The 25,281-nt window shown below is 36.1% G+C and overlaps 1 protein-coding gene and 1 pseudogene across 1 annotated transcript in view; both read left to right on the forward strand.

Annotated features, from left to right (window-relative positions):
* Positions 1 to 25,281, forward strand: part of SLC30A7 (solute carrier family 30 member 7) — a 90,687-nt gene that overhangs the window by 32,676 nt on the left and 32,730 nt on the right. The window contains exons 7-8 of the mRNA XM_072834711.1: positions 2,666 to 2,716; positions 6,638 to 6,773. Coding sequence (XP_072690812.1) covers positions 2,666 to 2,716; positions 6,638 to 6,773 — 187 coding nt within the window. The remainder of the gene's footprint in view (positions 1 to 2,665; positions 2,717 to 6,637; positions 6,774 to 25,281) is intronic.
* Positions 12,286 to 23,334, forward strand: LOC140637713 (small ribosomal subunit protein RACK1-like; annotated as a pseudogene).

Here is a 25,281-nt window from a genome sequence, read left to right on the forward strand (position 1 = left end):
GAGATCATGACCTGAGCTGAAATCAAGAGTCGGATGTTTAATCAACTTGAGCCATCCAGGTGCCCCCATTTGTTTTGTTTCTTAAATTTTTTTCTTAATTAGTGTATGGGTAAATGACACCAGCATAAAAAAGGTTTTGTCAGTAATTCTGTTCCTATTTTCTAGCTTTATGTGTAAGTACTAAGAAATCTTAACTAGAAGAAGTTTTGTTTATAGCAGTTTCAGTCAATTCTTCGAACACCTTCAGAATTACATTCTAGAAATTACATAGTGATCTGTTATAAAAAATTATTTTTGATCTATAAATTGACAGTTTCATTAGCTAATCTTTGTATTGTATTAAAAAACAATTGGAAACCGTGTTGCCTACAAAAGGATTTGTTACCTAGTCAATAGAGTCATTATTTCTGTAACATTACCACCAATATTTGTAATTGACCCCTTGTTTGTTGCCCTAGAATTTTTTTTAGACCTTGAGCAGTGCATCATAGTAAGATTCTAAATAAATGAAAGGTAGCTTTTTTTGGTCAAGGGAAAGAAGGATAAGGGGCAAAGAAGAATTTATGTGACATCAGGGTACATGGAGATCATAGTAACTAGTAAAATGAAACACTAAGCTTCAAACACAAATCTGACTCTGGGGGCGCCTTGATGGCTCAATCCGTTAAGCATCTGCCTCTTGGTTTTTTTTGTCAATTGAGTGTCCCACTCTCGATTTCAGCTTGGGTCATGATCTCAGGGTCATAGGATTGAGCTCCATGTAGGACTCTTCATTCAGTGGGGAGTCTGCTGGAGATTCTCTCTTCCTCTATCCACCCTTCCTCCCTGCACTTTCTCTCTAAAATAAGTAAATAAATTTTTTTAAAAAAGGAGAAGTCTGACATCAAAATCTTCTCTTTTGCTATTATTTTTGCCTTCAGTGTATATTAGCCAATCTGAGGTACAAAAATAATAGGGCCATGATTCCATATTGCCCATAAGAGACATCATAGTCTCACCAGGAAATACGATGAGCTTCTTATTTGTTGAAATGCTGCACCGTCAGTAAAGCTAACTGATTTTTTTGTTTGCTTGGTTTAACTGCACGTATCTTAGTGACTCAAGCAGTAAAAGTTTATATATTGCTCTTGGGTTGATGGGGTAAAAGAGGGTGGCTGCTCTTTCTCATTCAATTCAGGGATCCAGGTTCCTTTTATCTCTGGGATTCTTGAGCTTTGGAATCCTCCACTGAATTCCCTGCATCTGCCTTGAGATAGAGTACATAGAAGATCATGTGGAACATTCTTATTAGCCTAGAAGTAGATTACCTGTGATATTTCTTTGCTTAATACTGTTACATATAACTCAAGGAAGTCTGGGAAATGTAGTTTAGTTTTTACCCAAAGAAGAAGAAGAAATGGGGGATAAACACCTAGCCAGTCTCTACCACAGATAACAAATTTTATGTCTGAAAGGACCTTTCAGATTTTATACATAGGTGAGAGTTATATTATTTTACATATCCATTATTATAGCAGAATGTACCTTTCCAAATAATTCTGTCAAAAATTATTGTCTTTATCTGGACCTACTACCTACAGACAAAGTCTTGCCTTGATCAGGAGCTGGATTTTTAGAACAGTTAACACTTTTGACAATCAGCATGATTTTTCCCCACCATAGCAGTGCCATATCCAGACAGAAATAATTGTGTAGCCTTAGGCTTTTATGTGTCTTCTGGCATTGTTACAGTCTGTGTCAAAGCTGTAGTAAGGATATGTCAGCTCTTTGGTACCATGGGCCAAGAACCATGACGTCAGGCAAGCTTTCTGCTAGACATATTCAGAAAACTTGTCAGTCTTCCTCATGATCTCAATATTACTGGTCTTTTATATTATTTACCAATGTTTTCTGCTTTGATGCTAAAGTATCTTCAGAGTAAGTATAGAAATTGCAGTATTTTTAAATTTTTCATCATAAAGGCAAAATTAAAAGTATTTTTATCTCTTCTGTTTGAAAAGCTTACCACATCCATCTAAAAACTATGGGAAAGGGATCCCTGGATGGATGGCTCAGCGGTTTAGCTCCTGCCTTCAGCCCAGGGCATGATCCTGGAGTCCCAGGATCAAGTCCCACATCGGGCTCCCTGCATAGAGCCTGCTTCTCCCTCTGCCTCTCTCTGTGTCTCTCATGAATAAATAAATAAAATCTTTATAAAAAATAATTAATTAAAAAAAAAAAAAAACTATGGGAAAATACTTGTTTGCCACAGTCCGGTTATCCTGGATGTTGTCCTGGCATCATTTCTTGGACTTCTTGTAACTTTCAACAGTAGATTTGTTTTGTCTGAGTTTTCCAGTTATAAAAGTAGTGTAGCAAACTGTAGTATAAGGTATGTTAGGAATAGTAAAAGGCTTTCACAATGTTTTTAATTTACTGTTTTTTATCAGATTGCTTGATATAATAATTTCCTAAATACTGTGTACCACTGATGCATTTTGAAATTGCCCATGTCTGTCTCCATTAAATTATTCTATTAAATTTAAAAAATAATTTTATAAGTCTGATGTGGCTGTATAATCATGCATCCTTCATGATATATTTGAATGAAAATTTCTCTGAATTGCAAAAATTGAATTGGGAATTGAAGATATATTTTAAAATAATTTAACTTAACTCTCTACAGATGGTCCCTCCTTAAAAGAAACAGCTGGACCCAGCAGACAGATTTTACAAGGTATGACAAGCAGTTTGTCTATTTCTCAGTTTTACGAAACAGGTTTCATTGTGTTGAGCTATCTGAAATGTTCCTTTAAGAAAAATACATAACAATATTTGTGTCTTAAAGTATTATCTTTCCTTATGACTTTGTAAATATATACTATTGGATATATTAGCATACATTCTTTTAACTGTCACTTGGCTATTTTCTTATATTTAATAATAAGATTATAATTAGAAAGTATACAGCTTACCTATAAATAATACCCATGCCAATGACTATGGTAACACCGTAATAATATATTTGCCTCCATAGGATTACTAAATATTTTTTCCAAGTTCCATATTCAGTATGTATTTATATTGTGGAAAAATTTAGAGGAGAAAGTATATAATGTGTTCAGACCCTTAGAATGTATCACCAGGAGTGAACTCTAATGTAGTTGGACTTTGGATAATAATGACATATCAGTATAATTTATCGCTTGTAACAAATGTACTACTTTGCTAGTGGATTCTGGCAATTTGGAATGTTATGCCCAGGACAGGGGTATATGGGAAATCTCTGTACCTTCTGCTCAGTTTTGCTATGAATGTAAAATTGCCCTGAAAAGTTAACTCTGTTATATTAATATTAGAATATACATAATGCAAAGTGAGACCTTTGTTCTATCCATAGGCATCAGATGATGATGCCTAAACAGGAGCTTACATGTCATGTAAAATGATAATTACAAAATTTTACAAGACAGAGAAAAATCAGTTTTGTCTGTGAACTATGATAGTTTCTTTCTGGGATATGAACCGATCTTTGGCTCTCAATTTCCCTTTAGACTTCATCATTCAAAGTTTCCTAATTCCCAGCAACCTCACCTTCCTCCTTTTATTAACTTTTGACTTCAATCTGACTTTCTCAATAGCTTGTGATCCAAACTCTACTCTGCCTATTTTTTTCCACTATTTCTTGATATAGCTCTTGTTTCCCCACCGCCACCCACCCCCCACCACTATGAATGTGCTCCTCCATACTGAGGAGTTTATTTCCGGAGGCTTAAATATGTCTTCCAGTCACTAGTCTTCCGTTTGCAAAATATATAGATATGGTTCAGAACAGCATTTGCTGAAATAGCTTGTAATCATGCATATGTAATGCGTCTATATCCAATGCTATAAATTAGCCTTGATAATATGAGTTTATTTTTAGTTTTGGAAATCATTACAAGTTGAGGGAAGGGTGGTTAGATTTGCCTTCCTAATTATCTTTTATACAAGCTGTTAGGAAAATTACTTTATATTTTCTGAGTATCCATTAGTTTATGGTGGCTGCAGCTCAGTAGATAGCTCAAGGATGGGAAAACTGTCTGGCATTTAAAGTTTCCACGCAGATACTCATACGTGAAAATTGAGTTAACTGAATTTTTCAGTTATTTGCAGCATCTTCAGTATGACCTCTGGCTAGAATGTTTTTGGCGGTATCCTACCCAGTCTTCTAAGGCTTTCAACTTGTATGTAAGTTAAGCATATTAGTTTAGACCTCTGTCTTTACTGACTTTTCTTCTTGAAACAGTTACTAGAAAGTAAGAAGGGCTTAGGTAATTATTGATACTTGCTAATAAAGCCAGCTTTCAGGTGGGCATATAAGATGTAGTCAGGGACTTTTCAGTTAAAGAAGAATCAAGAACAAAAAATTTTTTCTTTTTCCTTTCAGTATTTAGAGCTGTTTTCATGCCTGATTCTACTAAAACAGTGACTAAAGAGTATATAGGCTTAAAATCACTTGTCACTTAAGAGTTTTGAAGCTTAGGTACCTTCAATCCACTTTGATGGGCATTTTTCTTCAGTTTTATTTTTTTCTTAACTTTTCAGTTTTTTTTTCATTTTATTTTTTTTTTCAGTTTTATTTTTTAAACTTAATGTGGTCTCAGCACTTGTTAGTCTGTTTAATTCTTTGCTATTTGAAATACCATAGAAGAAGAGTTTTTTTCTGAGTATGCTTTGGCATAATATTTTTGTTAACAGGAAACAGAGCCATTTGCTTTTTGAAGAATAGTTATAAAGGTCAATAATCTATATGAATGAAAAAGTATATCAGGTACTGCGGGATGAATTATATTTGGAATAATACTTGATATAAAATTACACAGTAGTAGATGAAGTGAAGCATATTTTCCTAGAGCACATTAAGATTTTATTGGACCCAGTAATAGTCTGTTTTTAAATTATTAGAAAGTGTTTTCAAGTTTTAGTAAATCTGTGTTTTATGCCTAAATAATAAATGGTTTGTCTTTAATTGTCCAGAGAATAATGAAGAAGTAGAATAAATATAAAGTAGACATAAGCTTTTTACACATTTCTTTTCAGATAGAGTAAATGCTATTTTTGAGTGTCTTATTTTTAGTAACATGGTTTAAGTTTCACAGACATTGTTTTGCTGTACAGTAAATTTTACCTATTAGAAATATAAATGTTGAATAATTTATTGCCTTAGTTAAGTCTTTTTAAGAAATAATATATTTTAAACTTCTTGATATTTTTTAATGGTTTTTCCAGTCAATTATTAAATAGTTAATATTTAATGGGTTCTGATTCTAATCCTACTTCTGACCACAACTAGGATTCTATGCCCAATTCCAGAGGGGTGAAAAATGTACTTTCATACCAGCAATCGATTCTCTGATACCTGGAGGTCAGAGGAGCCTGGGACTGAAATTTCCAACCTCCTAATCAGATGATTGGTTCTCCTAGAAGCTAGCCCCCATCCTTAGATGGGTCCAGAAGTATATTAACATTAACAAGAGACACCTATTACTTAGGAAGTTCCAAAGATTTCCCAGAAACAAGGGTGAAGACCAAATACGTATTTCTTTTTATAAATCATAATATCACAATGGTATAGCTAGGTTTCAAGACAGAGTATCAGTATCCTACGAATTTAATATTTATATTTACTTTAAAATATTCAGATCTCTTTTCTTCCATATCAGATTCAAGCTTAGTGTATAATTTAGGTAACAAAACCTTCAGGATAATTAATAAGTATATCAAGATTTATAGAGTTACGGTCCATAGGAAATTTAGTCTCAAGCAGTAATAATTTTAATTACCAGCAGAGGGCTCTGTATGTACATGTATTTGTAGTTATAAACTGTTTCTTGAACAATTCTTTCAACCTAATTCAGTTTTACTTCTAAATCATTAATTAACTTATGGACTCTTAACCAGAGATGAATGTGCTTAAAATCAACTTACTTTTGTACTTCCTCATTTATGTTATATTAAAATATTAAGGATCATTAAGAACAGCTGTAATTTATGAATCAGATATTTTAACCCCTGGTGATTTGAAAAAGGAAAGATTATTTCAGGGCACCGGTGGCTCAGTGGTCAGGTGTCTGCCTTTGGCTAAGGTTGTGATCCCGGGGTCCTGGGATTGAGTCCCACATTGGGCTTCCTGCAGGAAGCTTGCTTCTCCCTCTGCATGTGTCTCTGCCTCTCTCTGTGTGTCTCTCATGAATAAGTAAATGAAATCTTTGAAAAAAAAAAAAAGATTATTTCAATTCCCAGAAGTACTATTATTTCATTACTAAACACTAAACAATGCATCTACATTCTTCCCAATTTTTGGATTGGTATTTAGTTTTTTATGGATAAAATCAGGAATATAGTTCTAAGATGAGACGCCTGGGTGGCTCAGCGGTTGAGCATCTGCCTTCGGCTCAGGGCGTGATCCTGGAGTCCTGGGATCCAGTTCCACATCGGGTTCCCTGTGAGGAGCCTGCTTCTCCCTCTGCCTGTGTCTCTGCCTTCTCTCTGTGTCTCTCATGAATAAATAAATAATCTTTTTTTTTTAAAAAAAAGGAATATGGTTCTAAGAAATAGTTATATTTTTCATTGATCAAAAGATACTATTTTAATTCTGATTATGCTTTGTTTCCAGGTGTATTTTTACACATTCTGGCAGATACACTTGGGAGTATTGGTGTAATTGCCTCTGCCATCATGATGCAAAATTTTGGTCTGATGATAGCAGATCCTATTTGTTCAATCCTGATAGCCATGCTCATAGTTGTAAGGTAAGGGTTATATGTTACTTTCAGGTATTAAAATGAAAGGTGAGAAATGTGCTACTTAAATTACAGATCTTCAGTACGAATTATGATTGTATTGACTTTCCTTTTGCCTTTAACAAATTCCTATGTAGATTATTTCTCTTTTCATCTTCCTATATATTTCTTGCCTAGGTTTTGATGTTCCTTTTGGTATTTAGCAATTAAACTTTTGAGTTTCTAACTCAAATTAGGATTTTTTTTTTAAATTAGGATTTTTTTGAATCCAACATTCTATCTTTAGAACACTGATAATAAAAATGTATTAACTATAGTTAGAATCTTATTCTGTATCTTACACTATCAAATGCAAAATAATTTTAAAGTTTCTTCTACAACTATTTGATTTAGAAAGTTACATTATCATTGCAGAAGTCTTATAAAAATGCTTTTTGAGGTATATAAGTATCTGTCTCCCTAATCTAGGTTTATAAAATTTTGATGAATGAGTTATCTCTTAGTTTATCTCTATTGTGCTAATGTGTATATAAAGTGTGTGTTTGTGTAAATTCTCAATAAATACTTGCTGAATTAGATGGCATAGTATCTCAAGTTTATCACACTCTGAGATACATTTTATTATTGGTTTAATTTTTATCAGAATAATGGAATAATGTGTGTCTTTCACAGTCTCAAATTATTTAATATATAAATTATATATACATATGTCTTGATTTGACTGTTTTTGTTTTATTTATCCATAATAATTTTACAGTCAATAAAATTTGCTTTCTAATAATAACTAGAGGGCAGACTATGAGGATTTTTTAGGTTATGCTTGAATAGGATACACTTAATTTGATGGAATTATAATCTTATAAATTAGTCATAAATATAGATTTTGAAGTTCTTGCCCTTAAAAAGATACACACTTTAAACATGGAGATTATTTTTTAAGTTTCTTCAAATTATTTGTATTAGGAAGCAACTCTGCTATGTAAAAGTCCTTTATAAAGTTTGGAACTTTCTTCATCTTTGGAAATCTTTTTTTTTTTTTTTCTTTTGAGAACATACAAGTGGTGGAGAGAGGGAGAATTTTTTTTTTAAGATTTATTTATTAGAGAGCACAAGCAGGGGGAGGGGCAGAGGGAGAGGAAGAAGCAGACACCCCACTGAGCAGGGAGCTGGATGGGGGGCTCTACCTCAGGACCCCAGGGTCATGACCTAAGCCAAAGACAGTTGCTTAACCAACTAAGTTACCCAGGAGCCCCTTCCAGGTCTTCTTTTATAGGGTAAGCCATCATTGGTGCATCATTGTCACCTGTCTATAGTTCACATTAGGGTTCCCTCTTGGTATCATACATTGGAGTGTGCATTGTTCACTCAGGCAACCCCATCTTTGGAAATTTTAACTATGCTTCCTTGAAAGTTCAGTTTACATGTCACATAATTTTATGAAGCTTAACTCCTGATAGATTTGGTAACTTCTATACCTCTCTATTTGCATATTTAATGTTCATTTTATTTTGTATTATAATATAGTTTTAGTTGCTTCTAATACTTAGAGGTGGATCTTCCTAATGGTTTTTTTAAAAATTACTATACTAATTCTATCTATTGTTGCTTGGAAGAGATTGGCTTCTCTGTCTCTCTCTAGACTCTTCTACACCCTGTGGCCACAGTGATCTTTTAAATGAAGATTATGGTACAGGAAACATTATCTTACTTTAAGTTCTTTAGTGGCACTTTCTTACCCTCAGGAAAAGTCTAAACTCAATGGGGTGTTATGATGTTACCCATTTATTTCTCGGTCTCTCTCTTGCCCTTCTCAATTTATATTCTCTCCAGCCATGTTAAATTACTTTCAGTTTCCTGAAAATATGTAATGAGCTGTCAGGACTCTGGGATTTTTTTTTTTTTTAAGATTTTATTTATTTATGAGAGACAGAGAGAGAGAGAGAGAGAGAGAGGCAGAGACACAGGCAGAGGGAGAAGCAGGCTCCATGCAGGGAACCTGACGTGGGATTTGATCCCGGGTCTCCAGGATCAGGCCCCGGGCTGAAGGCGGAGCTAAACCACTGAGCCACCAGGGCTGCCCAGGACTCTGGGCTTTGATCACTTTTCCTTTCCCCAAAATACTCATCCTGAGTGCCTGTCTCTCTCCTTCCACAAGTATGTCCATTGTAACTGCTCATCCTTCAGATCAGATTTCAGTTTTAACAGCACTTCCTTCAGGAAGCATTTCCTGATTGTCCACCTCTCAGGCTGGGTTAAATATACCTATAGCACTTTTTACTATTCCTTTCATGGCATTTACTTACCAAATTAAAATAGTTTGTTTATTCTCTCTTAAGCTCCATGAGGGTAAATTGTTTTTTCATTGTTGTAAAGTCAACACCAGACTCCATCAGGCAAAAAGTTTGTATATTTTGGATTTGAAGCAAAATAAATTCATGTTTTTTTCAACCTTGGAAGAATTATTTTCTCTGTTCCCAAATAGGGAATTCTTACTTAGTTCTATTCCCATTCAGTTAGTCCATAAATATGAATAAACCAAAAAAAATACATGTACCAACTTTTTTACTGAAATAGAACATGTTTAAAAACTGCACAAATCATTTTCAACAAATATTTATTAAATAGGCCCTCTCATCAGAGTAGTGATACAATACTGCTTTAATCTTACATTATAATAGGAGAGAGACAGCAAACAAATTAATAAACTACACAAATATCAAGTAGTTATTTGTAGTGTACAGAGAATGAAGCTAGGATGATAGTGATTAGGTTGCTACTTTAGATTGAGAGATAAGAGAAGTCTTCTGAAGAGGGGGCATTTAAACTGAGATTTGAAGGTCACAAGAGAGCCTGTCAGAGGAAGAGTATTCTGTAAGGAACAGCAAGTATAAAAGTCCTGTAGGGAAAACAATGTTGGCCAATATGGTGGAAGTGGAAGGAGTAAGATTAGAGTGGATTGAGTGAGATAAACTCGGAGAGACAGGTCTGGGGAAATGAGCCAGGGTTAGGAGTTTGGGTTTTATTTTAATTGCAGTGGAAACCATGAGGAAGTGACATTATTTAATTGGTATTTTTAAAAATTACTTTGGCTGATGTGTAGATAATGGACTATAAGGGGCAAGAGTACAAAAAGAGCAGCTAGAAAGCTATTAGAGTTGATGAATGAGAGGCCATGATGGCTTGGTCTGAGGTAGTCATCTAGGAGCTGGAGAGATACAGATAAAGTTAGAAAATGCTTTGGGCTTAAACCTAATAAATATTTGCTTATGGATATAAATTTTTAGGTCAGGGTTGAGTGAAAGAGAGGAATCAAGGATAATTTCTAGAGTTTTTACATGAGCAATATAGTAAAGGAAAGTGTCCTTAGGAAAGACTAGGGGAAGAAAAATGTTTCTTTTTGAAGGACACTGCAGATCAAAGGTCTGTTTTGGGTATGACTAAGTTCGAGATCTCATTAGACGTTTGTATAGAGATCTCATGTAGGCAGGGATGTACAAATGTGGAATTCTTGGGAGAACTCAGCTGAAGAGGAAGAATTGGAAGTGGTATACACATAGATTTAAAGCCATGGAGTGGCATTTATTTGGCATGAATCACCCCTTCCATTTTCCTGGAAAACATCCTTCTTTTCTGTAGAACCCAGTTTAGCTCCAGGGTCAGGGTCCCTTTCAATATAGTGTTTTAAGCAGCCACAACCAACCAACTACAGTTGGCTTTCAAGATAAAACCTGTTGGGGACACCTGGATGCCCTGGGCTCAGTGGTTGAGTGTCTGCCTTCAGCTCAGGTCGTGATTCCGGGATCCTGGGATGGAGTCCTGCATCGGTCTCCTTGCAAGGAGCCTGCTTCTCCCTCTGTGTCTCTCATGAATAAATAAATAAAATCTAAAAAAAAAAAAAGAGAAGATCTATATATCATCCTTATCTAAGTCTTACTGGTCTGTTTATAAAGGTTTTTCTTACTAGTTTACATAAACATAGTTTCTAATTCATAGAATTTGATTCTTTCTCATTATTGTTAGACTTTTTTATGTCTTGTTTTCCTTTGTTCTGATGGCAAAAGTAATACATTTGACTGTAAAAGACTCAAAACATTACTGAAATGTACAACTTATCTATTGAAATGTTCTCATAATCTCACCTCTTAGAGATAAACCAGGAAACTTTAACCATACCTTAAAATCATTCAAGAAATGTTTTAGTGCATACTCTGTGCTAGACAGTAAACAACATAGGCGAATACCCAACCCCTGTGGAGCTTATATTCTAATAGAGGTTATAGTCAATAAAGCAGATGAACACACAAATAATATAATGTGGTGGTGAATTTTATGAAGCAGGTAAGGGAGTGTTATTTTAGAAGGGCTTGGAAAGTCCTCTGCATAAGGTGACATTTGAACAGAGCCTTTAATAGTGAAGGAGAGGGGCAGGAGACTGTTCACAGGAAGATTAGAAGGTAGGGAACTTCAGATAAACCCACTAAGGTGGGAACCTGCCTGGCATGGGTAAGGAGCAGTGAGGAGGGCAGGGTCGCTGAAGTGCCATACAGGGCAGAGTGTAGAGTATCTAGAGTTCGGGGAGAAGGTTGGAGTGGAAGATAAACTCTTGGGTGTCACCTGCTTATGTATGGTACTTAAAGCCATGAGATTGGATGAGTTTTCCCAGAGAATGAGAACCCGTAGAGAGGAGAAGCAGTCTGAGGACTGAACCTTGAAAGGTGAGGCACAGGAAGTAACTCCATCCAAGGAGAGTGGCCAGTGGGTAGAGGAGAGACGCAAATGCACATTGTCGTAGGAGCCCAGTGCAGAAAGTGTTTCAAACAGGAAGGAGTGATCAATCCTGTTAAATGCTGCTGTGACTGGTAATTGTAACTTAGACAAGACGGTCAGAAGGATAATGAAAAGGAAAGCCTGTTCAGAGGAGCTGCAGGAGGGAACGGGAAGGAAAGAAATGGGGGTAGTAGCAACTGTAGTCAACTTGTTAAGGCCTTTGCTCTAAAGGGCGCAATGTGATTGCCTGCCAGCGCTGACAGCCCACTTTGAGGCTTGCGGTCATAAATTTAAAGTGAAAACCACTAGCACTGTTGTAGGTTTTTCTCTGGTCTTGCTCAGCTACTTGATAAAAGGTATGGCAGAGACAGAGAGATTCAGCCGGTTTGGGGTTTCCTCAGAGGAGCACTGACAGAGTGAGAAAGGAGCACAGCAGGGGTCATGGCTGTGGAAAATGGAGATTTAAAGGTGGTAGTAGGGATCCCTGGGTGGCGCAGCGGTTTGGCGCCTGCCTTTGGCCCAGGGCGCGATCCTGGAGACCCAGGATCGAATCCCACATCAGGCTCCCGGTGCATGGAGCCTGCTTCTCCCTCTGCCTGTGTCTCTGCCTCTCTCTCTCTCTCTCTGTGACTATCATAAATAAATAAAAATTAAAAAAAAAAAATAAAGGTGGTAGTAGATGCTGAAAAAGGAGAAAAGTGAGAGTTAGCAGCAGGTCGGAGTTCTGGCAGAAGGATGAGTAGAACGAGTAGGGATGTGCACAGATTGGGAGGGGCCTGCACTTGGCATCTGCTGGTCTCAGGTGTGGCGGCAGGGGTGGATCCGGGTAAACGCCTCAGACAGGCCAGGTGTGCTGGATGGACTGCCCACATGGGTGTGTAAACCTAGAGTAATGAAGAGGGTGGAGGTGGAAAGAGAATAAGCCCACAGCCCCACTCGTTAGGGATGGAGCAGAGCTAGCTAGAGTCCGCGCTGGAGTCAGGATGGGGGGAGCTTGGAATAATCCGCCTGCCCAGGCTTTAAAGGAACTATGTTTTGGGGGTGGAAGTCAGAGGAGCAAAGATCTGGAAATAGTAGTGATAAACATCAGTAGAGACAAATAGTAGTGAGGACGTTTACCTGACCACAAGCTCTAGCAGTACGTGGAGTGTGGGAGAGAAAGCAGTGCTGTAGAGACAACAGTGTCCTCAGGCAGTAGCCAGTTTTCAGGAACAGCATGATCATGTTATGGCTATTCAGCAAGGAAGCTGAGGATTTAACGAAAATTATGCACTTAAGAGTATCTTTTAAATTGTGGAAATAATTATATCGACAAAGAAACTTGGTATAGAAAAAGGATAAGAGAAAAATTACTCATAGTTCCACCAGCCAAGAGAACTATGTTAATATTTTTGTGGGTTTTCTTTTGGTGTTTTTCTTTTATTCATGAGCCCTTTTAAAGACACACACACACAATTTTCGTTTGCAGTATTATATAAAATTACACTGTTAAGAAAATTGTTTTAGTTTTTTTCCTGATACTATATAGTCATTACAGAAAACTAGGAAAATGATGAAAAAAGAGGTAAAGAAAAGTCAGTCTGGATCAAATCTAAAGGTCACATTACCACTGTTAATAGCATTTCTTTACAGTCATTTCTAGACTCTTATGTATTTATTTGTTTTTTACATTCAGTTTCTACTATATATGCTGATTGTTAAGCTTGGTCAGGATTAGAGCATTCAAAGGTTCTAAATGAAAAATAAAAGTACTTTAAGTCAGTAGAGTTTCAGAATGATTTATTAAGTAGCAAGTCTTTCATTCAATGATAGATAAAACAAAGGTTAAAAAAAAAAAAGGTACAGGGCAACACATACAATGATTCATTATTACAGAGTCTATGTCTTAAGTATATATTTCCCATTACATGTATCAGGGGAAAATATCAGAGTGTGTGTGTGTGTGTGTGTGTGTGTGTGTGTATATATATATATATATAAAATATATGCATGCATATGTGTGTGTATACATACATACATTATTTGGGTCTTTCTGGGTGGTGCCATTGTATTTTTTTGGGGGGTGGGGTGGGGTGATATAGTTTTAAAATTGTGCTTCCTTCCTAACATCTCTAAGGCAAACCAACATTTATTTGGCAAATGCTGGCAAACCAACATTTATTTACTTATTTATTTTTTATTTTTTAAATATTTTATTTATTTATTCTTGAGATACCAGAGAGAGGCACAGGGAGAAGCAGGCTCCATGCAGGGGGCCTAATGTGGGACTCCATCCTGGAACTCCGAGATCATGGCCTGAGCCAAAGGCAGACTCTCAACCACTGAGCTGCCCAGACGTCCTCATATTTTATTATTTAAAAAAAAAATTAAGATTTTATTTATTCATAGAGATGCAGAAAGAGAGAGAGAGGCAGAGACACAGGCAGAGGGAGAAGCAGGCTCCATGCAAGAAGCCTGACGTGGGACTCGATCCACGGTCTCCAGGATCACGCCTTGGGATGCAGGCGACGTGAAGCCACTGCGCCACCGGGGCTGCCCTATTTTTAAATTTTTACTTAAATTTAATTAATTGACATATAATATATTATTGGTTTCAGAGCTAGAGCTCAGTGATTCATCAGTCTTATATAACACCCAGTACTCATATTACATGCTCTCCTTAATGTTATATCACCCACTGACCATGTCCTCCCGACCCTCTTCCCCTCCAGAAACCCTCGGTTTGTTGCCTATGATTAAGAGTCTCTTATGGTTTGTCTCCCTCTCTGATTTAACCTTGTTTTGTTTTTTTCCTCTCTTCCCCTATGATCCTCTGTTTTGTTTTTTAAATTCCACATATGAGTGAGATCATATGATAACTATCTTTCACCGATTGACTTACATCATCTCCTCTAGTTCCATCCATGTCATTGCAAATGGCAGGATTTCTTTTTCTTTTCTTTCTTTTCTTTTTTTTTTTTTAATGTCTGAATAGTAGTTCATTGTATATACACACCACATCTTCTTTATCTGTTCATTTGTTGATGGACATCTGGGCTCTTACCATAGTTTGGCTATTGTGGACATTGCTGCTATAAACATTGGGGTGCAGGTACCCCTTTGGATCACTACATCTGTATCTTTGGGGTAAATACCCAGTAGTGGAATTTGTGTTGGAATGGAAAGTGAATTCATAACAGCATGCAGAAATCTGAGTAATTAGTTGTAGCTTTGAATCACACTGTGATTTATTTAAAAGTGGTGCCCTTTACATAGAAGCTTTTTGAGGAACCTCCATACTGTTTTCCAGAGTAGTTGCACCAGCTTTCATTCCCACCAACTGTGTACAAGGGTTCCCCTTTCTTTGCATCCTCGCCATGTCATTTCCTGACTTTGTTTATTTTAGCCATTCTGACTGGTGTAAGGTGGTATCCCATTGTGGTTTGATTTGTATTTCCCTGATGCCAAGTGATGTTAAGCATTTTTTCTTCATGTGTCTGTTGGCCATTTGTTTGTCTTTGGAGAAATGTCTCTTCATGTCTTCTGCCCATTTCTTGAATGGATTATTTGTTCTTTGGGTGTTGAGTTTGATAAGTTCTTTATGGATTTTAGATACTAGCCCTTTATCTGAAATATCATTTGCAAATATCTTCTCCCATTCTGTTGGTTGTCTTTTGGTTTTGTCGACTGTTTCCTTTGCTGTGCAAAAGCTTTTTATCTTGATGAAGTCTCAGTGGTTCACTTTTGCCTTTGTTTCCCTTGCCTTTGAAGCATGTCTAGCAAGAAGTTGCTGTGGTCAAGATTAAAGAGGTTACTGCCTGTGTTCTCCTTTAGGATTTTGATGGATTCCTGTCTTGCATTTAGATCTTTCATCCATTTTGAGTCTATTTTTTTGGGAAACCAACATTTCTGACTTTGTCTTAAAAACATAATTTTTTTAAATGGCGAGCAATAAAAAAAGTAGCTCCAAAGTACAAAAACAAAGACATTCCAGTTGTCTATTTTTATGTTAAGAAATCAAACTTAATTTACTTAAATGTTCCTATGATAATGAAGTATTTGTAAGCAGATCACTCAGAGGTTTTTTAAGTTGAGTAAGTTTGCCCGGTTAGCCAAAACTGATTTTAGGAAATAGATAAAAACTCTTACAGACTCAACAAAATAGAGTATATAAAGTCTTTACCTTTAATTTTTATATATATTTGCAGTTCACCACGAGCAAAAGAAATAATAGGACTCTACATGTTTTCTGGACCTAAATGTTCCTCAATTGAGAACATGCCGTGGAAATAGACATCTCTTCCATGTAGGTTGCCCCATGTTCCATTTTCATTTTCACAGTGAAAATGAGTTCTTAGAAAAAATTTTTCTCTCCACATTTTCTGCTATAGGCAAAGGATGCTTTAAATTGCTCAGTAGAACTGAGTTGTGCTGTGGATTTTGTTTCCCAATGAAAAGCAGGAGATCGAATATAACAGTAAGAGTATAATTTTTTTGTCTTCTGAAAATACATTTAAGAGATTTCAGAGTTGTTTTGCTCTTTTTTTTCCTTAGTATTTGTGTTAGAATGGAAAGTGAATTCATAACAGCATGCAGAAATCTGAGTAATTAGTTGTAGCTTTGAATCACACTGTGATTTATTTAAAAGTGGTGCCCTTTACATAGATCCTGTAGTGTGATTTTTGATTCACTTATGTAAAGGAGGAACCTATGCATGATGGGAAAAAATACATAAACAGGATGCAGAAATAAGCTTTGTTGCAGGTGTGGTATTTTTGAAGTTGTGCTAGAATTTTTTTTTTTTTTTTTTATCAGTTTTCTACAACTCACCAGTTACCACCTTGTGGTGCTTTGTACCTTTTTACCATAATCATTTATAAATACAAAGAAAAACTTTTAAACAGAAGAAATTGTTTTGTTAGGTGTGAAAGTTTTTCAAGTAATATATTTATTTCTTATCATTTTGAAGGAAAAAATAGCCCAACTTACAGAGGCAAACTAAAGTACAGACTTTAGAAATGGTAGTAATGGTCGTAAGTAGAGATATGAAATGGAAAGAATATGCACTAATTAAAAGAAAATTTATATACTTGAAAATATAAATCATATTGTTAGTGAATATAGGTTTTGGAACAGATACTGATTTCGATAAATCTCATTGATTCTCTGGTTAAATAGACAATTACTTGTACATATATTAACTAAAAAATAGCATTTTTTAAACATATAAGAAGCTGCCATATCTTCAAATAGTCATATATGAGGATTATGGAGGTTTTTTTTTTAAAAAAAGGTTTTCCCTAATAATTTCCTTTATGGCTCATCTTTCACTTTCAAATGGTTATAATTTATGAACTATATTTCTTGGGTAAAGTAAGCAGTTTCTTAAGATTTTAACTTGTTTGTATATGTGTCTATACTGTAAAACAAATGGGAACATCATTGTATAGTAACTATTTCTTAATCATACATAAGACTATCATAGTGAAAGCATTTATAAATACTAATTAGTCTAATAGCCTTTCTCACCCAGCATTCTGGGAGAGAATTCCTAAGGCATTCATTTGTTTGTAAGTATTAACCTCGCACCTGTGCATTAGAAAAGTACTGGTTATGTTACCATCCTTGGTGGCATTCAGAAGTAGTCACTCAAACTATTTTGTGTGTTTGGTAGTTCAGAGCATGAATACTAGTTAAGAAAGGGTGGCAAGAAGGTCTTAGAAATATTGGAAAGAGGGTGCCTGGGTGACTCAGTCAGTTAAGCATCTCCCTTTGGCTCAGGTCATGATCCCCAGGTTCTGGGATTGAACTCTGTGTTGGGCTCCCTGTCAGTGAAGAGTCTGCTTCTCCCTCTCCCTCTGTCCCCCTCCAACCCCCCTAGCCCATGAGCCTAAAAGAACTCATGCTCTCTTTCTCAAATAAGTAAAATTTAAAAAAAATAAAAAATACTGGAAAGAACAGAGCAAATATGGTAATGTGTTAGTGATCATTAGCATTTTGAACAAGAGAATATTTGAGACTACTTTAGACAAGAGAGTGAGACTTAAAAATTTGAAAAAAGATTATTCTTTTAATCAAATCTATGGTTTTATTTCTGTAAAACTCATGAAAATAATGGAAAAATTATGACAAGCGTAATTTAGTACAGCACAGATGTAAAATTGGTGTACAATATTAATACTCCTATATAACCAAAATCCAGTGTATGGTATAAAATGTGTAAAACCTGTGTGAGGAAGTTTTTAAACATTTCTAAAACACACAAATGGACTTTACTGAGCCTCTTTTGTTTTTGAAGAATCAACATCATAAACATGTTAACTCTTACATTTATTTATAAACTTAAAACTATTTAAATAAAAGTACCAAGAGGTTTTTTCTGAAGGGTTATAGTGAAAGGTTATTTTATTTTATTTTAAAGATTTTATTTATTAAAAAAAAATAATAAAATTAAGATTTTATTTATTCATTCAGGAGAGACACACAGAGAGAGAGACAGAGGCACATGCAGAGGGAGAAGCAGGCTCCCCACAGGGAGCCCAATGTGGGATTCAGTCCCAGGACCCTAGGATCATGCCCTGAGCCGAAGGCAGGTGCTCAACCACTGAGCTACCCCGGGGTCCCAACAGTTGATTTTAAAGTTTATAAGGAAAAACAAACAAGCAGGAGGAATGCCCAGGAAAACCTTGGAAAAGAAAATATAAAATGTAAGGCCTTTATAATTAAAATAGTGAAGTGCTTGAAGAAGTAAACTAATGGAGCAGATTAGAAAGTCAGAAGTAGATTTATGTGCAAATACAAATTTAAGAACAAAAGTGGCATTTTAAATCAGTGAGGAAAAGATGGGCTTTCTAATAACTGGATAGCCATTTAGAGAAAGATAAATTTGGAACTGTAGCTCATACTATATATACTTGGGTGAATTCCAAATTGATTAGAGTTCTCAAAGTAAAATATGACACCTTGCTAATACTGGGAGAAAGCATGTCTGAATTGTTTTATAATATGAGAATATTAGAGGAATAACTATGGCTCAAAACCTAGAATCAGTAAGAAAAAAGAAGCATCAAAAGGGAAGTCCAGCTCTTTTTCCTCAGGAAGGTTGCAGTGAGAGCAGCTGTGGTGGTGGTCTCTGAGCTCTCCAACTCCACTCTTGTAGCCATAGTGACACCTGCACTCACCACTGCCATAACTGAGCAGATGACACTTCATGGCACCCAAAGTGCCACAACATTTGGGTAACCCAGGTCCCTACCACTCCCCAGTGATCCTGTCTGCCTCTTGAGATAAGACCATCATCATGTGGAAGCTGACCAGGAATGAGGCTAACTATGGCATCCTACAGTGCCCTTTAGGGTCATTCTCCCTTTTTTAGTGATGTGGTCAGCTCCTCAGATGGCCAGTTTGCCCTCCTAGGCTCCTGGGATGGAACCCTTCACCACAGGTACCACCGCATGCAGATTTGTAGGCCATACGAAGGATGTGCTGAGTATGGCCATCTTGGACAACCAGCAGATTGTCTCTAGCTCCTGAGATAAAACCATCAAGTTGTGGAATACTTGGACAGTGTGCAAATATACCATCCAGGATGAGAGCCATTCAGAGTGGGTGTCTTGTGTCTGCTTTTCACCCAATAGCAACAATTCCATCATTGTCTCCTGTGACTGGGACAAGCTGGTCAAGGTATGGAGCCTAGCAAAATGCAAGCTGAAGACCAGTCCCATTGGCTGCCTGAACACTGTGACTGCCTCTACAGATGGATCCCTCTGTGCTTCTGGAGGCAAGGATAGCCAAGCCAAGCTGTAGGACCTCAATGAAGACAAGCACCTTCATATGCTAGATGGTGGGACATCATCATTACCCTGCGCTTTAGTCCTAACCTATACTGGCTCTGTGCTGCCACGATCCCCACCATCAAGATCTGGGACTTGGAAGGCAAGATCATTATAGATGAACTGAAATAGGAAGTTAGCAGTACAGGCAGCAAGGAAGAGCCTCCCACCTCCCCTAGTATACCTCTCTGGCCTGGTCGGCTAATGGCCAGACTCTGTTTGCCAGCTATATAGAGAACCTGTGGGAAGGTGGCAGGTGACCATTGCCATCCCCTAGAAGCATATGGCAGAGCTTTAGAAATAAAACATTGGCTTTCTGACTTTAAAAAACAAACACAATTGAAAGGGAAGTCGAAGGCATAATAAACTGGTAAGTATTTGCCACTTAGAACGTGAAAGGCTAACCTCCCTAATATAGAGAGAGCTCCCCCCCCCCCAAAAAAGTAAAAGACTAACAACTTGATAAACAAGTGGGCAAAAGTGTTAAGTTCATGTAGTTCATAGGAAAACAAATACAAGTGACTTTCATATAAAAGTAGTTTATCCTCACTCATAAAAAAGAAATGCCAATTAAAACTACATTGAGACAACAGCTTTCATCTACCAGGTGGATAAATACCCAAAAGTGTGTGTAATTTTTTTGTCAAGGCTATAGGTAAAATAGGCAGAACATTGCTGCAGAAATGAGGATGGTACTGTCCCTGCAGAAAGAATGTTGACATTATTTATCATACATAAATGTGCATTTATCTTTAATTAAGGAGGCCTACTTCTAGAAATATTTGTATCCTAAAGATGAACTGGAAAAAATATGAAAGGATATATTTATAAGGTCATTCTTTGTGGCTTTATTATAGCCCAAAATTGGATAGAACACAAATGTCTATCAAAGTTTTGTGCAGCCCTAAAAAAACAGGGTAAGTTGGGGGAAGAGAGGTGACATTGGCAAGACAGCAGAATAGGAAGCCCTAGATTATCTTTCCTTCATGGAGGACAGAAATTTAACACAGGAAAAATAACAAAATATTTCTGTAGAAATCCTGAAACCAGTTCCAAGGGTCCTGCACCCCAGGCTAGTGGTAAACCAACCATGTGGAGTCTTGGTAGGAAATATGACACTTTGTTCTCTCTCTAATTAGAGCCACTCCTACCCCCACCCCCCACCCCTGCACAGGGTGGAGTGTTTGGGAGGAAAACCCCAACTCCCACATTCTCCCTGGAAGAGGGAAAGGAGTTGAACATAACTTCAAGTGACTTTTGGGGGTTGCTGTCAGAGAGACAGTGTCTTTCTTTCTTGTATCCAAGTACTGATGGAAACAAGATACCGGCTGGCTTGGGCATCCCTGAGAACGTCCTGCGTTAGAGTCTGCAGTACCACAGACCGACACTAGATGGAACCCCAAGACTGGATTTACTATAGAGGAGATGGTTGCAATATTACAGACACGCACAAGGGGGAGCTCCTGAGTAGACGTGGACAAATCTCCAAGAGGACTTGCAAAAAAGCACAGAGGACACATACCCAGAAAAGACTTTTCTTTTCTCCAGAATCTCTAGCCAGACCGAGTAAAAAAAGTCATCCTTGTATGAAATCAGACTACAAAGTTGGGGAGTTGATTGATTCTTCAGATGTGCAAATACCAGGAACAAAAAATAAGACATATAAAGAAACAGCAAACTGTGATACATTTAAAGAAACAAATTAGATCTACAGAAACCAAATCAAAAAAAGGGCGGGGGATATAAATTCCCAGGTAAAGAATTCAAAATTACCATCATAAGGATACTTTTAATTAACTAAAAAGAAAGCATAGATAGACAACTAAACAAAATTAGGAATATGATGAAGGAACAAAATGAGAATAAGAACAAAGAGATAAAAACTAGGAAGAAGAGCTAAAAAGAAATTCTGGAACTAAAAAATAATAGTACTAAATTGAAAAATCCACTGGCAAGACTCAGTGAATTTGACCAGACAGAAGATAGGACCAGTGAACTTGAACACAGAACTTATAGAAATTACTGAAGCAGAGGAGTCAAAAACGAAAAATGAAGAAAGCCCAAGGGATTTATGCACAAGATGAACAATGAACAAATATGGGAGTCTCAGAAAGTGAGGAAGGGAAAGATTAAAGAACCTGTTGAAGAAATTTAACATTTGAGAAGAGAAATGGGTGTACAAATCAAGAAACTTAAAGAACTAGCATAAATCTAAAGAGGTGTACACTGAGATGCATCATAATTAAACTGTCAAATATCACATGTAGAGTGAGAATCTTGAAAGCAGCAAGGAGAAAACAACTTGTCACATGCCATGCTAGCCACAAAGAAAATGTCTATAGAACGTACACAAAGGGAGATGAGAAGTGAATCAGAACATGTCACTACAGAAAATTCAAACACCAAGAGAGGAAACAAACAAAAAGCTATAAGAAAACAATGAACAAATGGTAATAGTAAGTCTTTTCATACCAGTAGTTACTTTAAATGTTAACAGATTAAACACATGTATTAAAAGACATAGGCTGGCCGAATGTATTAATAATAATAATAAAAAAAAACATGGGGTGCCTGGTGGCTCAATCTGTCAAATGTCTGACTCTTAATTTCCGCTCAGGTCATGATCTCAGAATTGTGAGATTTAGCCCCATGTCCAGCTCTGTACTGGGTATGAAGCCTGCTTAAGATTCTCTCTCTCCCTCTGCTCCTTGCCCTCTAAACAAAACAAAAACAAAACATGATCCAGTTTTGTTCTGCCATAAAAGATGGACTTTAGATCCAAATTTACACAGACTAACAGTGAAAAGGTGGAAAAAGACATTCTGTGCAAACAGGAACCTAAAGAGAGTTCAGAGTGGCCATACTTCTATCAGACAAGATATATATATATCTTTCCACTCAATAACAGTAGACACATTTTTCTTGAAACATGGAACAATATCCCAGATAGACTACATGTTAGGTAACAAAAAAATAGTCCTAACATTTTAGAAGATTAAAATCATACAAAATATCTTCTCTGATCAAAATGTAAAGAAACGAAATCACTAGCAGAAGGAAAATATGAAAATGCAAAATTATGTGGAAATTAAATAATATATTCTTTAACAACCAGTGCGTCAAAGAAGAAATTACAAAGGAACTTAGAAAATATCTGGAGACAAAATGAAAACAAAAATACAACATATCAAAACTTACAGGATACAGTGAAAGGAGTAGTAAGAGGGAAGTTCATAGTGACACATTGCCCACATTAAAAAAAAAATCTCAGCATATCCACATGACTTTCTTTTATCTCATTTTAGTTTTGTGAAGAAAAAAAAATCTCAACAACCTAACTTTATATGTTAAAGAATTGGAAAAATAAAACTAAAAAACTAGAATGTTAGCAGAAGGAAGGAAATAAAGATTGGATCAGATATAAATGAAATAGAGAATAGAAAACATCAACAAAACCCAGAGTTGTTTTTTTTTTTTAAAAGATCAACAAAATTGACAAACCCTTCGGTAGACAAACTCTAAGAAAAAAAAAGATTCAAATATCTAAAGTTAGCAACAAAAGAAGAGACACTACAACTGATATCACAGAAATAAAATATATATAAGGAACTATAACGAACAATTATATGCCAGCAAATTGGAAAACTTAGAAGAAATGGATGTATTTCCAGAAACATCCAACCTACCAAGACTGAATCATGAAGAAAAAAAAATCTGAACCTACAACTAGTGAGGAACCAATAATTAAAGAATTGAAGCACTAATCAAAAACTTTTCAACAACAACAAAACACAGAACTGGATGAATTTACTGGTGAATTCTGAGTATTTAGAGAAGAATTAACACCAATTCTTTTTTCAGACTCTTCCAAGGAATTAAAGAGGAGAGGAGACTCTCAAACTCAGTCTGTGAGGCAAGAATGACCCAAGTACTGAAACCAGACAAAAACATGACAGGAAAAGAAAACTAGACCCCCCCCCCCCAAAGAAAAAGAGAGAGAAAGAAAAAGAAAACTAGACCGATTATTTCTCATGAATATTGGCAAAAAAGTCCTAAACAAAATATTAGGCAAAATTAATTCAACAGCACGTTAAAAGGATCTTGCATCATGACCAGGTGGGATTTACACTTGGAATGTAAAGATAATTCAACATATGAAAATCAATCGATGTATAAAAAACCCAGTTAACATCATACTCAGTAGGGAAAGACTGAAAACTTTTCCTCTAAGATCAAGTACATTGTGGGCACGTCCAATTTCAGAAAGACTGTTCACTGTAACTACTGAACTACTGTTCACTATAGTACTGAAAATTTTAGAGCAATCAGACAAGAAAAAAAAAAGGCATATAAACTGAAAAAAGCAGAATTAAAATTTCCTGTTCACACATGACTTGTTCTTATATGTAGGAAATCCTAAAGACTCCATTAAAAAGCTGTTAGGACTAATAAAAGAATTTAGTGAAGTTGCAGAATCCAAAATCTACACTCAAAACTCAGTTGTGTTTCTATATACTAACAATGACTGATCTAAGAATGAAATTTAGAAAATAATCCCATTTACTGTAGCATCGAAAAGAATAAAATACTTAGGAATAAACTTCATCAAGGAAGTGAAAGACTTGTACACTGGAAACTACAAAACATTGCTAAAGGAAACCAAAGAAGATATGAGTAAAGGGAAAGAATCCTCTTGCTTATGGATCAGAATTTACTGTTTAAATGTGTATACTACCCAAAGTGATCTACAGGTTTAATGCAATCTCTCAAAATCCCATGGATGGCTTTTGCTTTAAAAAAAAAAAAAAAAATCTTAAGATTTGTATGGAATTTCAAAGGATGATGAATACCAATACAATCTTGAGAAAGAAGGCCTCATACTTCCTGATATCAGAACATACTACAAACCAACAGTAATTAAGATGGTGTGGTTCTGGCATAAAGATAGGTATATAGACCAATGTAGCAAATAGCCCAGGAATAAACCTTTCCATATATAGCCAAATTATTTTGACAAATTTATTTTGCCAAGGCACAGTGGGGAAAAAGGCAGGCACTTCTCTTCAAGAAATGGTTTTAGGAAAACTGGATATCCACAGGCAAAAGAATAAAGCTGGGCCCTTACCTTACACCACTTGCAAAAATTAACTCAAAATGGATTAAAGACCTAAATACATGATCTAAAACTGTTGAACTCCTAGATGAAAACATAAGGGGAAAGCTTCAGGACGTTGGGTTTAGCAGTGATTTCTTGGCTATGACCCTGAAAGACAGGCAACAAAATAAAAAATAGACAAATGGGACTTCATCGAACTTAAAAGCTATTGCTGTGTCATAAGAAACAATCAAGAGAGTAAAAAGGCAGCCTACGGAATGGGAGCAAATAATTGTAAATTATATAACTGATGAGAATTAATATGAAGAATATATTAGGAAAATCTACAACTTAAGCAAATAACAACAAATAATCCAGTTAAAAAATAGGCAGAAGATTTGAATAGACACTTCTCCAAAGAATGTATACAACTAGCCAGTAAGCATATGAAGAGATACTCAAACAGCACTAATCATTAGGGAAATTAAATTATTATGAGATATCACCTCATCCATCAAGACAGCCTTTATCAAAAGAATAGATAATATGTATTCATGAGGTTATGGGGAATTTGGAACTTTTGTGCAGTGTTGGTAGGAGTGGAATGGTACATCCATTATGGAAAATATGAATGTTCTTCAGAAAGCTAAGAGTAGACTTACCAGTAATCCCACTTTTGGGTATACATCTAAAAGAACTCAGAGCAGGAAATCAAAGAGATATTCACATTCCCAAGTTCATTGCCGCATTACTTTCAAGAGATAAGAGGTAGAAGTAACCCAGATGTCCAACAGATGAATGGATAAAGGAAATGTATATACATAACAGTTGAATATGAAGCAGT

The sequence above is a fragment of the Canis lupus genome, chromosome 8 (assembly GCF_048164855.1).
Source record: "Canis lupus baileyi chromosome 8, mCanLup2.hap1, whole genome shotgun sequence".
NCBI lineage: Eukaryota > Metazoa > Chordata > Mammalia > Carnivora > Canidae > Canis > Canis lupus.